Genomic DNA, 12,390 nt, shown 5'->3' with positions numbered 1-12,390 from the left:
TTTTAAAAATAAAATTATTTAGCTTTACATTGCAGTCTCCGTACGTAGCATTGCTTATGATCTTATTTGCATAATATTTTTTACATTCGTATACATAACATGTTTTAAATTGAGTGTATTTTTATAAAATTATGCTATTTTAACGAATTAATTTATAGAAATTTTTATTATTTAAGATTAATACTATATATAGTTATAAAGTGTATAACTCTTACATAATCGCTTTAAAAAATATTACAGTACACTGTTAAAAAGTTGACTTTTTATATGAATCATTATTTATTTTACTTAATTTTTTTTAAAAGATTACGTAGCAATTACATACACTTTCGGAATATCATTTCTATTTTCTTTTTAACTGAAGTTTTGCTCTGAAAGGGCAAGCTAGCGGAGCCCACGAAGCTGTCGACCAGGTGGAGGTATGTCTTGAGCTCGTGACAGGTGGCGACGTTGAAGCCGCTGAGGTAAGGGGAGTCTCTACTGCTCAGCCGTAGCTCCCGCCCAACCTCCGCGTACATCAACTGCGTCTCCTCCACACGCTTTTGGATCCAGCTAGGAAGGCCAGCTGCCACGTGGATGCTATGATTGTACGGCACGCCGTCATTGCTATCATTTATAACGAAGCCTGGTAGTTTGGTTATTAGGTCTTCCGAGTTCACAATACGTAGAACTTTGGTGCCTTGTCTTTCTAGGAGTTGCCTGAATTTCAAGTTCCCGACGCGTGGCCCGCCGAAGGAGATGACCGTGACTAGCTCCGGTGCCCGTTCCAAGGTGGTCTTGATGTCGTACGCGGTGAGAGTCGCTAGGGCAGCGCCAAGGCTGTGCCCGGTTATGGTCAAGCTCAGGGGCTCGTGGCCGTACGATTGGATGAGCCGGGAGATTTCTTGTCGCACCATGTGTTGGAGGCTGGGTGAGCCTGCGGTTCCGGAGGTGTAGAGGCTTAGGAAACCGCTCTCCACCATTGGTCCGCATGATGACCCGAGGTCGTCTGAACCAGCACCGGGAAGGTGGGTCAGGGTGGCGCGCAGATTCTCCAGCCACTCCAAGCACGTGGTGGTGCCTCTGTAAGCAATCACCACGTCTCGACGTCCTAGCCTGGAGATTTCACCTTTGTCTTGACAGACTGCCACATAGCCAATCCAACTGGACTGGGTCGCAACCCAGTTGGGTGCCCTTTCCATCCAACGTGGTAGTTGAATACCGGAGGTCACACGTAGATTCCTGGTCAAACGATAACCGGTCTCTGGTAAGCCCGCTCGTTCTAACAGTGATCTTCTGGGGAACATGCAGGTGCCGTATGAAGGCGAGGAAGGGTCGAAGTCGAAGGATTTATACGTAGCTTCCACGAACTGGCCGTATCGGAGAATCTCTCGGCGCAAATTGTCGTCCAGAGGGTCGAGCAAGCCGTCCCAGTTTCTAACACCTTGGTACTCCATCCATTTCTTCCCAAGCTTTCCCGGTCTGGCCGGCATGAACCGGTACGGCAAGGATGAGGCACTGGTGTCATGAATGGGTTCGAGTAAGCGCTCCAGTTGCTTCACTGTTTGAACATTCTCTGCCAACTTCTTGCTGTCTTGGCTCGCTGATTGTGTAGTACTATCGACGGTACTGCAGCAGAAGCGTACTGGAACGCGTTTTGGGGCTACTGCTGCTGCAGCAGGGAGCTGTGTGCATGTCCGTACGGATGATCTCGTTGAAAGCCTCGATGAATGAAAAAGATCAGGCTTTCTGATTCTATACATAATATAATGCTTTTGTCACAGTTCTCGTTCTCGATCGATGGCTCGAAGGGTTTTAAAGATCAGAGTAAAGGAGAAAAGTGTTTCACTGCCGCTGATACTTAATCAGTTGCACTTGGCTGCTCTCACAAGCGAACGGTCCTTTAAGTAGAAAAAAATGCAGGGTATCTACTGTTCCTGTAATGAGACACACACACATAGAGAGAGATAGAGAGAGAGATAGAGAGAGATGGTTGGTCGAAACTAATTGGACCAGTATCCAACTATCCATCGTACGTAGAGCTAGCTTTCTTACTTTTTTTTTTTTTTTTCTTTTTTCTTGGCAGAACTTAATTATTTCTTCCATCAAAAGTGCAAGTTTTGATAGTACTACTACATATGTCTATTTCCAATTACGAATCGAGAAAGGAATATGTTTAGGATGGAATATTAATTTTAGACTGTGATCATGGTACGTACTGAAACAAACAGATATAACCGGCAATAGTATTTACTTAACGAATCAAAACCAGTAGTACTACTCTGGCTAGCTAGGTCTTAACTATGGCATGCATGAGGTGATAGCTAGCTGCAGGCCAGTTGGACCACTCGTATATTGGTGAGATGATCTAGTGGCTAACATGCATACACGTATATATATACTATTGAGGATCAGACCTTAATTACATGGTTGAGTTTATGGACATTTGGACACTCTTGTAATTTAGTCAAAGTAGTAAAATAATTTAAATTAATATATTTTATTGAGTTTTAAAAAATATGAAAAAAAGTTAAATAAAAATATAATAAAATTAAAAAATTATTTAAATATTATTTTTTAATGTTATTTTAGTTTTGAAATTTAAAAAATTTGTATTGATTTTTGTATTTTGTTTTAAAGTTTGTAGAACTTGTAATAATAAAGTAATTATGATTATATGAAAAATTTAAAAACTTAAAATTGAAAACTGTTTTATATTTAAGTAATGTTTGAAAAGAAAATTATAAAAATTTTTGAGAAATTTTCATATCATATCATCTTATTTACCAAAGATATTATCTATGTATATAATATATATAGGAAAATTCTATAAACTATACTATTATCTCACTTGCATTCTACTAATTAAGATGTGACATATTTACTATTATTAAATGATCATTTATTGCATACTTTTTTATCATCAAATAGTAATAAATGTGCTATATTATATATAGTAGGATGCAAATTAGAGAATAATATAGTGTATAATATTATTCATATATATATATATAATAGTACTCGGTCGTCCCTGTGTTATTACAAGAAAAATAAATATTTATAATAAATTATTAATTTTGTTGAGAATGAATACTAATTACAAAGAGAATAAACTGATTTGGATAAGAAACGATAATCTTCTTAACACATAACTGACTACAAATACACGTACATTTTTTTCCGTAGCTGGCCAAAGGATCAGAGATCAGTGCATGGGAAAATCCAACCAAAATAGAAGAAATTAAAGTGATCATGATGGTCTAGGCGCAGGAGATCAAGAATTTCATGAGGCTACTGTACGTACGTATATGAATATTAGAGAGTGATCATGATAGTCTAGTTTACGTTCAAATGTTATATTTTACGTTTAAACGTAAATTTTTATGACAGATTTTAACTATTACAGAAAAATAAACGTTCGAACGTTATATCAAACAATACATCACCGATCATTATTAAAAATATTTTTAATGATGATTATATAATAAACTGTCATTAAATATATTTTGTGATATACATTACGTGATGGTCATGATGACGATTTATAACTGTTATTTAATATATTTCGTAACGTTTTGTTTATTTCTTATGATAGTTTTATCTCACTAAATTTAATTTTTGTCATGGTAAGGTGTAGAGAGAGTTAGTATATATATATTGTATATACGTATATATGTATGGTTTGCCCGACAGCTAGCCATTAATATTGGCTGTTAGGGCCTAACGAGGCAGCAAATAATTAATGCTGTGTCGACGTACGTACGTATAGACCATAACATGTTTGATATATAGGTATCTTACCTAAACACGTGACTCCAAAACAAGTGGATGATATTCTTCTTCAGTTTATTTTTTTGACTTTTTTGTTTTTGGCCAAAGATGATCACTTGACTTGATGATTTATTTGTAAGTTTTCCTTATCCTACATGTGTGGTTCTGTTTAATTCCTTAATTTTTATGTTTTGAACCAAAATATTTGAAAATTATAATATTGATTGCCACCCTCAAATGGGTATTTGGTCAATTGCTTAATTGATTATATATGCACTTGACTATCTATTAATATCTGATCTCTTTTGTTTCCTATTTATTTTATGTTAAAGTGATGTTTAGACAATAAGATAAGATAAGATATGATTGTTTTAGTTAAAAATTGAATAAAATATTATTTTTTTAATATTATTATTATTTTAAAATTTAAAAAAGTTGAATGATTTATTATATTTTATCTAAAAATTTGAAAAAATTATAAAGATAAAATAAGATGAGTTGAAACCATCTTTATATGCAAACTTAGCCAATTAAACAACAACTAAAACAAATGAAATATAGTCAGTATATATATATATATATATATATATATATGAGAGTTATTCTATTATCAAGTCGATGAGTTTAATTAGAACTAGCTATAGTTAATATGAAATTTATACTTTTAATTAGATCTAGTTAATTCCTTATTAATGAATTAGCTTTTTTTTTTTTTAAATTAATTAATTATTTTCGTTCCATTTTCTAAACATGCGTGGTACTTATATTACAAGAGCTTATAAATTAGAGATCATTAAGATCATTTCGCAGCCACATAATATATATCAAAGAAGATTATGTATATATCCTCCAAATTATGAAATCATGTCCAATCATAACCGACTCATTGATCGATTGTACCCTCGAACTCATATATGTTTGAAACTAGCTACGTATATACGTAGGTAATTATTATTATAATAATATTTAATAAAATATGTTACAGATATAAAAAAAATTATATAAAATAAAACCTATAAAATGCATGTGATTTTATAAAATCCGTTGGATTATAAATTAACGTATCACATTAAACCATATCAATTTATAAGTTTATTTTTATATAATCATCTTGTAGTTAAAATATTTTATATAATTAATAATGGTGTTACACGTGAACAAAGGTGAATATTGGAAATGGATGGCAAAGTGGGTTAGCAGTGCTCGTCGTCATGATGTGCGAATGCATGCGAAAGCTGGATCCCTAGCTTCACAAAAATGTATATTTGGGAAGGGCATTGCTACACCCATAGAGAGTGAATTTCGAAAAATATTATAGATAGCTTAATTTTTTTTTAAAAAAAAAAAATCTTTAAATACATATTTTTAAAAATTATAAATTTATTAAAAACACTTCCTTAATTATTAAGTAAAAAAAAATATTCAATAAATTTTGTTGTTGATATTTCTCGTTGGAAATATTATTTCCCATTTCAAAAACTCGTTTCTGGAGAGAGAGCTGCATGAAAAAGTTAAATGAAAGAGTTAAAAGATCAAGATGGTTTTAAGTTCTTGTTCGAATTCGATGATTTTAAATGGAAGAGATAGATATTTAAAGTGGACCATACAATATTATTTATTAGAACAGCTAATTACTATCATTAAATGAATAATAATTATTGTAAAGTTTAATTCATATGTTTATAATCTTCCTCCTGGCCACTTGAAGTCATCGTGTTTGAACAATAACTTGAGGTGATTGCATTTTTGGTGGGCATAACATTCATTTTATAAGCAAATACAATAAATGAGTTCCCTAATTATTGAATTTGGATGTAGCTTTCCATTTAAGATTAATGTGGATAGAGAAATATTTTAACCACAAAAGGATTATGTAAAAATAAGTTCACAAATTGACATGACTTAATGTGGTACTTCAAATTATAAAATTATTTTTATTATCAAGTAGATCTAATAAATCATCACATGAATCTTGTGAAATTCCTATGTCTATAGCACTTTTCATGACGGATTGGATCTTATAGGATCAGTGAGCCACCAATTATTATTATAATAGTGTGACTCAGTTGCTGATTTCATACCTAACTGATTTATTAATAAAAAACAATGACTAAGTTTCGATCATTGGTCATGTGAATTTATAAATTTATTTTTATAAAATCTACTCGCGTCTTTTCAACCATTCAAGCCAACTCTTAGTAATAGTACGTGTAGGAGTAATAGAACAATCATTTTGGGCAAAATTATTAGGTTAAGAGTCAGAGTGAAAAGACATTCGATACCATTACTGTAGCATTAGTTGAAAAATTAGATATGAGATAAGATTTTGTTTCTAATTGTTTGTATCTCATCTCGATGTCCAAGCCGGGTCTTATTGAATTTTTAGTTGTGTGGGCGTGGTGGAGATCAAATCGCTGCATCATGTCGAAGTTTTGGGTTAAATTAGTTTCAAACCTAAAATTTGAGATCCAAAAAACATGATGATGCGTTGCCATATAAATTGGTCACCTATAAAAATATTCATAATTAAGTGAAAATAATATAAACGAAGATTGAAATATTGTTTATTTTATTTTATTGTCTAAATTAAAAGGTCCAATTTGAATAAAAGGCTATATGAATAGTATATTTAGGGCATCCGATAATGAAACAATCGTTGGAATTAAGAGAAATGATATTTACAGTCATAACTAAATTGTATAAATTAGGCACACTCCCTTTAAAAAAAAAAGATAAATACGAGATTTATATAAAAATTAATTTTTTAATTATAGACCTCATTATTTAAAAAAAAAAAATGTGCAAAGGTTGCATACCTTAACTAGAACTGTATCTATCATTACTTTTGAGATCAATTACCTCCATTTAGTTGAAAATAGGATCCTTTTCAGCAACTTGGATATATACAATTAATTATAACGGGGCGATAAAGATCATGTCATTTTATACAAAAGAAATGCTATAGCCACAACTAAATTTTGCAAAAATAAATTTACAAATTAGTGTTATTACATATGATAGTTTATATCTACTTTATAATAAAAATAACTTTACAATCTGACATCGCATTAAGCCGCGTGAATATGTGAGTTCACTTTTATAAATCTTTTTATGATTAGAATATTTCTCTTTATATAATCTTAATAGATTAAGCAGATTAGAAGGCTTTTTCCCCCCCTTTTTCTCTTGACAAAGACTAAGGCCTCTAATACAAGGGGCCTTTCTTCCCGCTGCTTTGATGAAGTCTTGCACCCAAAATTTCGGGATACTTCGGTACAATGGATAATGCAATACATAGAAATACATAATTCTTATTTCTTTATTTCTAGCTGCCCATTTTCCCTTTTACCTCTAGAGGCTCCGGCTGTGCATCTTTTCCTTGAAACGTGAAAATTAGTGATGAAAATGAATAAAAACAAAGGGAGAACAAATACAATAACCATATAATTGATCACTCTGCCGTAGCATCATCTTTTCTGATCCAATGCTTGCCTGGTTTTCTTGTGTTCCGATGCCTGTGCCTCGTGGAGTCGGAGATCCTGCGCTCACTGGGGCTAGGTCTATCGGTGGGAACCATAGAGTGTGTTTCTGAGGTGCCCGTGGGATCACTTCTTTGTTGCTCGGCAGTATCTTTGGTTGACATGGTTATAGGCAATGCAGCTGTCTGTTTGCCTTGTTTTCTTGAATTCCCTCCTTGGTGCTTCATCATGCCAGTGCGCCTTTGCACACTGGTGGTTGCAAGCATTGAGGATTCACTGGAATGCGTTTCCGAGTTGACTGGGGGGTGGTCCGTTTGTTGTTGCTCACTGGATTCTTTGGCTGACATAGTGGCGGCAGATGCAACCGGTTGGGGAAGAAACATACCAGGCAAGACAAGTAGATCTCTTTTGGGTTCAATTAAGCCACCATTGTTTTGCTGTAGTCTTTGTATGGTCTCAAATTTTTGTCTTCTAATGTTCTCGGAATCAGACTCAAGCAGCCTCTCACTATGATCTACTTCGATATCATCAGCATTCTGGAATCAAAGAAAAATAATAATAACTTCACCAGCACTTGATATAAATGAACAATTGAATAATTTAACATGACTGATCCAACAAATACTAACACAGCCAAGTTTAGAAAACTGACAAGAAATCCAAATTATCAAGTTTTGCTAAAATAAAATCAGATGCCAATGCTGCAAAATTGGCACTTGGGTTGGAGACTTTTGGAGGCAAGATATTAAAAAAAGTAGAAGATACTTATTGCAGTCTTCCTCTCGGTATCATTTGGGCTGTGATTCCACTCTGCCCTTTTCAATAGAATAACAACACGCATTTGATTCGAAAACCTTCCGTCCAAACAACATAGCCTAAAATAAAGGAGTACAGTAAATTATTTCCGTAAGTTTTCAGTATAAGAGGCTGCTGCTGCTTGGTCCTACAGTAGTTGAGCAGAGTATTTTTTCCTATTCTTCTTGCATGGTCTATCATGGAAGTTTGTATTTCAATGCAGACCAAAAATAAAACTTATATAGCGAGGAGACAAACCAATTGAGAAGAATGAGAGCCAACCAAACAAAGCACATGCTCAATATCCTTGGAATGAAAAACTTTGCGGCAAACTGGGCAGATTCCCATATCCTCTCCCATTGCTCCATGCGGGTCTAAAAAAAATCAGATCAGTTAAAGAGATAAAAAAAATATGGCAGAAAATTAAAACCGATGAGAATACTTTCTCATCACATCATCATTGAAACATGCAAGACAAAGGCATTGCCAACAAACGTATTTTGTTCTGTAAAACGTGCTTCACATGGTGAATCAAAACCCAATGGACTTCTTTTCATGTACCATTTGTATCAGACACAAAAATAACGATTTGCTCACTTTTGAAATGCTCAATTTCAGAACACAATTTGAGAAGGTGCTAAAAGCCCATTTAAACCTAAGCACACAATGTAATATAAGAGCTTTCCAAGATCTTTATCAGTTATTTAGGTTCAAATTAAGTTGTTTTTAGCCATGAAGGATCCATGTGTTGATATAACATTAAGAGTACATGGGGAGGAGACAGCAATAACTTTATTATAGAACCAGAGTATGCACTTTTTCTTTCTCAAGTAAAAATGCTTTTTAGAAGGCAACCCGGGCAACTTAACACATAGACAAGGCATGCAAAAGACAAATTCTGAAATGCCAGCAAGCACCAATAATATTGGTAACAAAAAAAATCTGAAAAGGGGGACCAGAAGGCTCCACAAGTCTAACAGAAATTCTGTCCCTTATCTTTTTTTTTTTTTTTTTTTTTTTTTTTTTTTTTTTTCTGTAATGTCTCACACTTAACCAAAAAACCACCTTGAGCCATGGAAACTCGAAAATAAAAGATAATACAAGGAATAATCAGATAGTGCATCATCAATCATCAACAGAAAGATCTGCTAACCATCAATCTGACCCCAGTATACCTCTTTGATTATCCACGTAATGTATAGGACGGACAATTGCACTGGATGAATCACTAGCATTGGTTTCTTTTTCAGTGTGGAGCCAATTCCACCACCTAATAATGCATTCACTTCCATAGTTGAAAACAAATAAACAAGAAAATTAGCTACAAAACCTGTGTTAGGTATTAGCCATGATAAAAGAAAACATTTAAAGGGGAGAGAGAGGCCACCTGTGGAAACAATGAAAACAAGACATTAACTTCATGAATGGAAAATTTTCATTCTGCCCATCTTCTGGAACCAAGGGATACAGACACAATGGACAATCTCCATCAGGGTGATTCATAATAGTGAGCTTCTCCACTGCTTCCTAAGACATATTTCAGCGCATCAATGTTTGTGTGCACACACAGCCACACATGCAGACATACGTATCAATGTATATTCAAACTAGATAAATTTTCAGTTTTACAATTTAGTATCATATACGGCGTAAACTTTTCAACCATACATTCAGGAAGGATATATGTTCAATTAACATATGCAAATAAAATCAAAGATTTAAGGAGATAAGTCTTGATGAATTTCTCTTCCACGCCTATGAGAAAACACATCCTGCAATATGCATCACAGCCTTATAGTTACCTATATATCCTAAGGCTAAAAAAAGTCTCTAGTTACATTGTTCTTAAAGTATAAAAACGGTCTCTAATTGAATTAGAGTCTCTAATTACAATGCTAAGGAAACGAAATAAGGCATTACAACCACATAAGCTTAGCAAACATTTTGATTTCTATATCCTTTCACATCATTCCTTGTAATATGGGATTTTGTGCATGGAGAACAACTTGGAGTAATTCATTAGAACATTCTCTTTATATTGTCACTAGTGTCTGAGGCAGAACAAATCACATTTCAAGGAGGCCAGATTTGAACCTGCCTAGAACTAGTCATGTGGACAGGGAAAAAAATGAAATAACATTTCCCCCCAATAAAGTGAGGCACAGGTGGCTATCAAGAATTTAGGAACAAAATATGTTCGTCACCTTCAAAGCAAAATGAGGGTAGGAAACAGAGTTAGACGAAATTGGGTGCGCACTTTGTGTTCACAGGTAGATGCAACCCTCAGAAATATTGGCCCAATAAATAAGATATTGAACTAATACTTGACCCCTAGAGAGTGCAGAAATGATACAAGGACCTCTGTTAAGTTCCATCCATGAGTTGCCCATGAGTGTATTACCAATATGGAGTAACTATACAATTCTTCATATCCTGAACAATTTTTCTAGCTGTGTTGGGCAATAGTTACCTCACAAAGGGCTACAAGCATCAAATACGAGGAGAGTTCAAATGCTTTGTCTCGTATACAAGTCACCAAATCCTTTTGCCTTTGTTCATCAAGACCCTTGGAATCAATTAGATCAATATGAGGTGGCTCCTTTGGATACTACCATGATACAGAAATTGTTAGTGCAGAGTCTATAAGATGACATGCAATAATCACTAGCTAGATTATTAGAACATAATCACAAAAATGTCAAAGCAAGTAATCACTGGTTGGAAAAATATATTTTGCATTCTAGTATACTGAAGCATGAGTCATGACCCTGAAACCCCCCACCATCCCAAAAACAAAAACCCAAACACGCACAACCATAAAGGAAATCAACAAAATATATATTATCTTATTTCTTTATCACTAAACAAAGCCCTATGTTTTCATAGATCATCATACTGGTAGAAAATGTAACCAGAGATCATGTATACAAGGCATCTATACATATATACTTACTAACCACTGCATCTATTTGCTTATGAAAGCATATATGCATCAGTATGAGTGTGTATATGTTTTGATATACCTGGGAACCTCCTCGGATGCCAAGAAGTGCCTCCACAAACTACAAAGAGAAAAGTTGAATAAAAATAAATGGTATTGTATTACAAAGTCGATTACACCAATAAATCATCCAAGGAAGAAGTTGCAATATTGCAATCAATAATGCACAATTATATGTAAACTTCCTCTACTAGAGAAACTAATTGTAAGATATAGGATCAAAGCGAATAGGCCTCGGGTACATATCCTAATACTTACCATCAGGTTTCATATTCACATGAAAGATGAATGCAAATGCGAGTTTTGAAGATACAGATGAAATGGACTGGATTACTAAACATTACCTACCTAAGATCATTTAAGCTGTTAAACAAACCGGTTCTTTTAGCAGTCAAAACAGTATACTAAAACATCACTATCTGCATACGTACACTCGAATACAATATACGCAAGCACAATGAGATGCAAACTATAGAGTTCTAACGATTTCAATTCAACGGCATAAATCATAAAATTAATCCCGTGAAAAACAATTAAAAAAGAAAAGACTCGAGTAATCTCGCTCTTCCTGCTGCTAATAAATCTGGATCTCATCAACTTCAAAAAGTTTTAAGAAGAATAATTCATAAACCAGTATCAAGTCCAAGAATCCATGAATCTCTATTTCAGGCTAAGTAGCTGGCAGAATCCATATAGCTTCGAAACTTTTTCCTAGAGGATTCAGAATCCATAAATTTCAATCTCAAGCTACACAATTTTCTTTTTCAGTTTCAATTATTGCATCGGCAAGAACTCAATCCGGACTCGGAGAAGTGAAAAAAGCAAAGTAACCTGTTGGGAAGTGACATCGGCGGTGCGAGGCTTGATGTGGACGTGGAGGTGCGGAGGGTAAGAATCCATAACCACGCAATCGTCTCCGTATACTGCTTGCACGGCCTCTAATTCTGCCAACACTTCCGCTTCTTCGGCGGTGGCCATTTTCCCTCGACAAGATAGAATTTTGTTCCTCGGTAAAGAAAAAATACTCTCGTTTATAAAAAAAAATAAAAAATACTCTCTCTCTCTCTGTACGTAAGCATGAATAATTTTCTCCTTTAAATTATTCGATCTGTTCGTACAATAATTTAAAAGCAATGTTACGTATAATTATAAAATTATAAATATCTTATAATTATTTTAAAAAAAGTAAAATTTATGATTTAAAAATTAATTTTTTTTATATGAGTCTTATGTTAATTATTTTTTTTAAAATAACTATACGTGATTTGTATAATCACGACTATAAATATTATTTTTCATTACGTGTTTTGTAACGATACGCAATATTTTGTATCAGGCTGTTAAGTCGGGCAACATTGTCACAAC

At 33.9% G+C, this 12,390-nt stretch overlaps 2 protein-coding genes across 5 annotated transcripts; both read right to left on the bottom strand.

Moving 5' to 3' along the window:
* Positions 1-317: 317 nt before the first annotated feature.
* On the bottom strand, positions 318-1,790 carry LOC122294650 (phospholipase A(1) DAD1, chloroplastic-like). Its single transcript, XM_043103552.1, has one exon. It carries the CDS (start codon positions 1,740-1,742, stop codon positions 318-320), a length of 1,425 nt encoding a protein of 474 aa, XP_042959486.1. The 5' UTR covers positions 1,743-1,790.
* Positions 1,791-7,008: 5,218 nt separating this feature from the next.
* Positions 7,009-12,080, bottom strand: LOC122294986. Of its 4 annotated transcripts, none has more exons than XM_043103983.1 (7): positions 11,857-12,080; positions 10,982-11,086; positions 10,495-10,632; positions 9,412-9,551; positions 9,200-9,294; positions 8,283-8,398; positions 7,009-7,765 (listed from the first exon to the last, which is right to left on the bottom strand). In XM_043103983.1, the coding sequence occupies exons 1-7, from the start codon at positions 12,001-12,003 to the stop codon at positions 7,202-7,204; spliced, it is 1,305 nt and encodes a 434-aa protein (XP_042959917.1). In that variant the 5' UTR covers positions 12,004-12,080; the 3' UTR covers positions 7,009-7,201. The 4 variants fall into 4 exon arrangements, with proteins under 4 accessions (XP_042959917.1, XP_042959919.1, XP_042959916.1 ...); XM_043103985.1 differs by having other exon boundaries at positions 8,307-8,398; positions 9,200-9,309; positions 11,857-12,079; XM_043103982.1 differs by having other exon boundaries at positions 9,200-9,309; positions 11,857-12,076.
* Between the last annotated feature and the right edge of the window lie 310 nt (positions 12,081-12,390).

This window comes from Carya illinoinensis, chromosome 14 (assembly GCF_018687715.1).
Source record: "Carya illinoinensis cultivar Pawnee chromosome 14, C.illinoinensisPawnee_v1, whole genome shotgun sequence".
NCBI lineage: Eukaryota > Viridiplantae > Streptophyta > Magnoliopsida > Fagales > Juglandaceae > Carya > Carya illinoinensis.
The sequence above is the reverse complement of the archived record's forward strand: the minus strand, read 5'-3'. Positions and strand labels throughout refer to the sequence as shown.

Coding starts and splice junctions, on each gene's coding strand:
- LOC122294650 (XM_043103552.1), bottom strand. CDS start 1,742: ATGTATAGAATCAGAAAGCCTGATCTTTTTCATTCATCGAGGCTTTCA.
- LOC122294986 (XM_043103982.1), bottom strand. CDS start 12,003: ATGGCCACCGCCGAAGAAGCGGAAGTGTTGGCAGAATTAGAGGCCGTG. Junction 10,633..10,981: donor ATAAGCAAATAGATGCAGTG/GTTAGTAAGTAT, acceptor GTATCATGGTAG/TATCCAAAGGAGCCACCTCA. Junction 9,310..9,411: donor TGTTTTCATTGTTTCCACAG/GTGGCCTCTCTC, acceptor CAACTATGGAAG/TGAATGCATTATTAGGTGGT.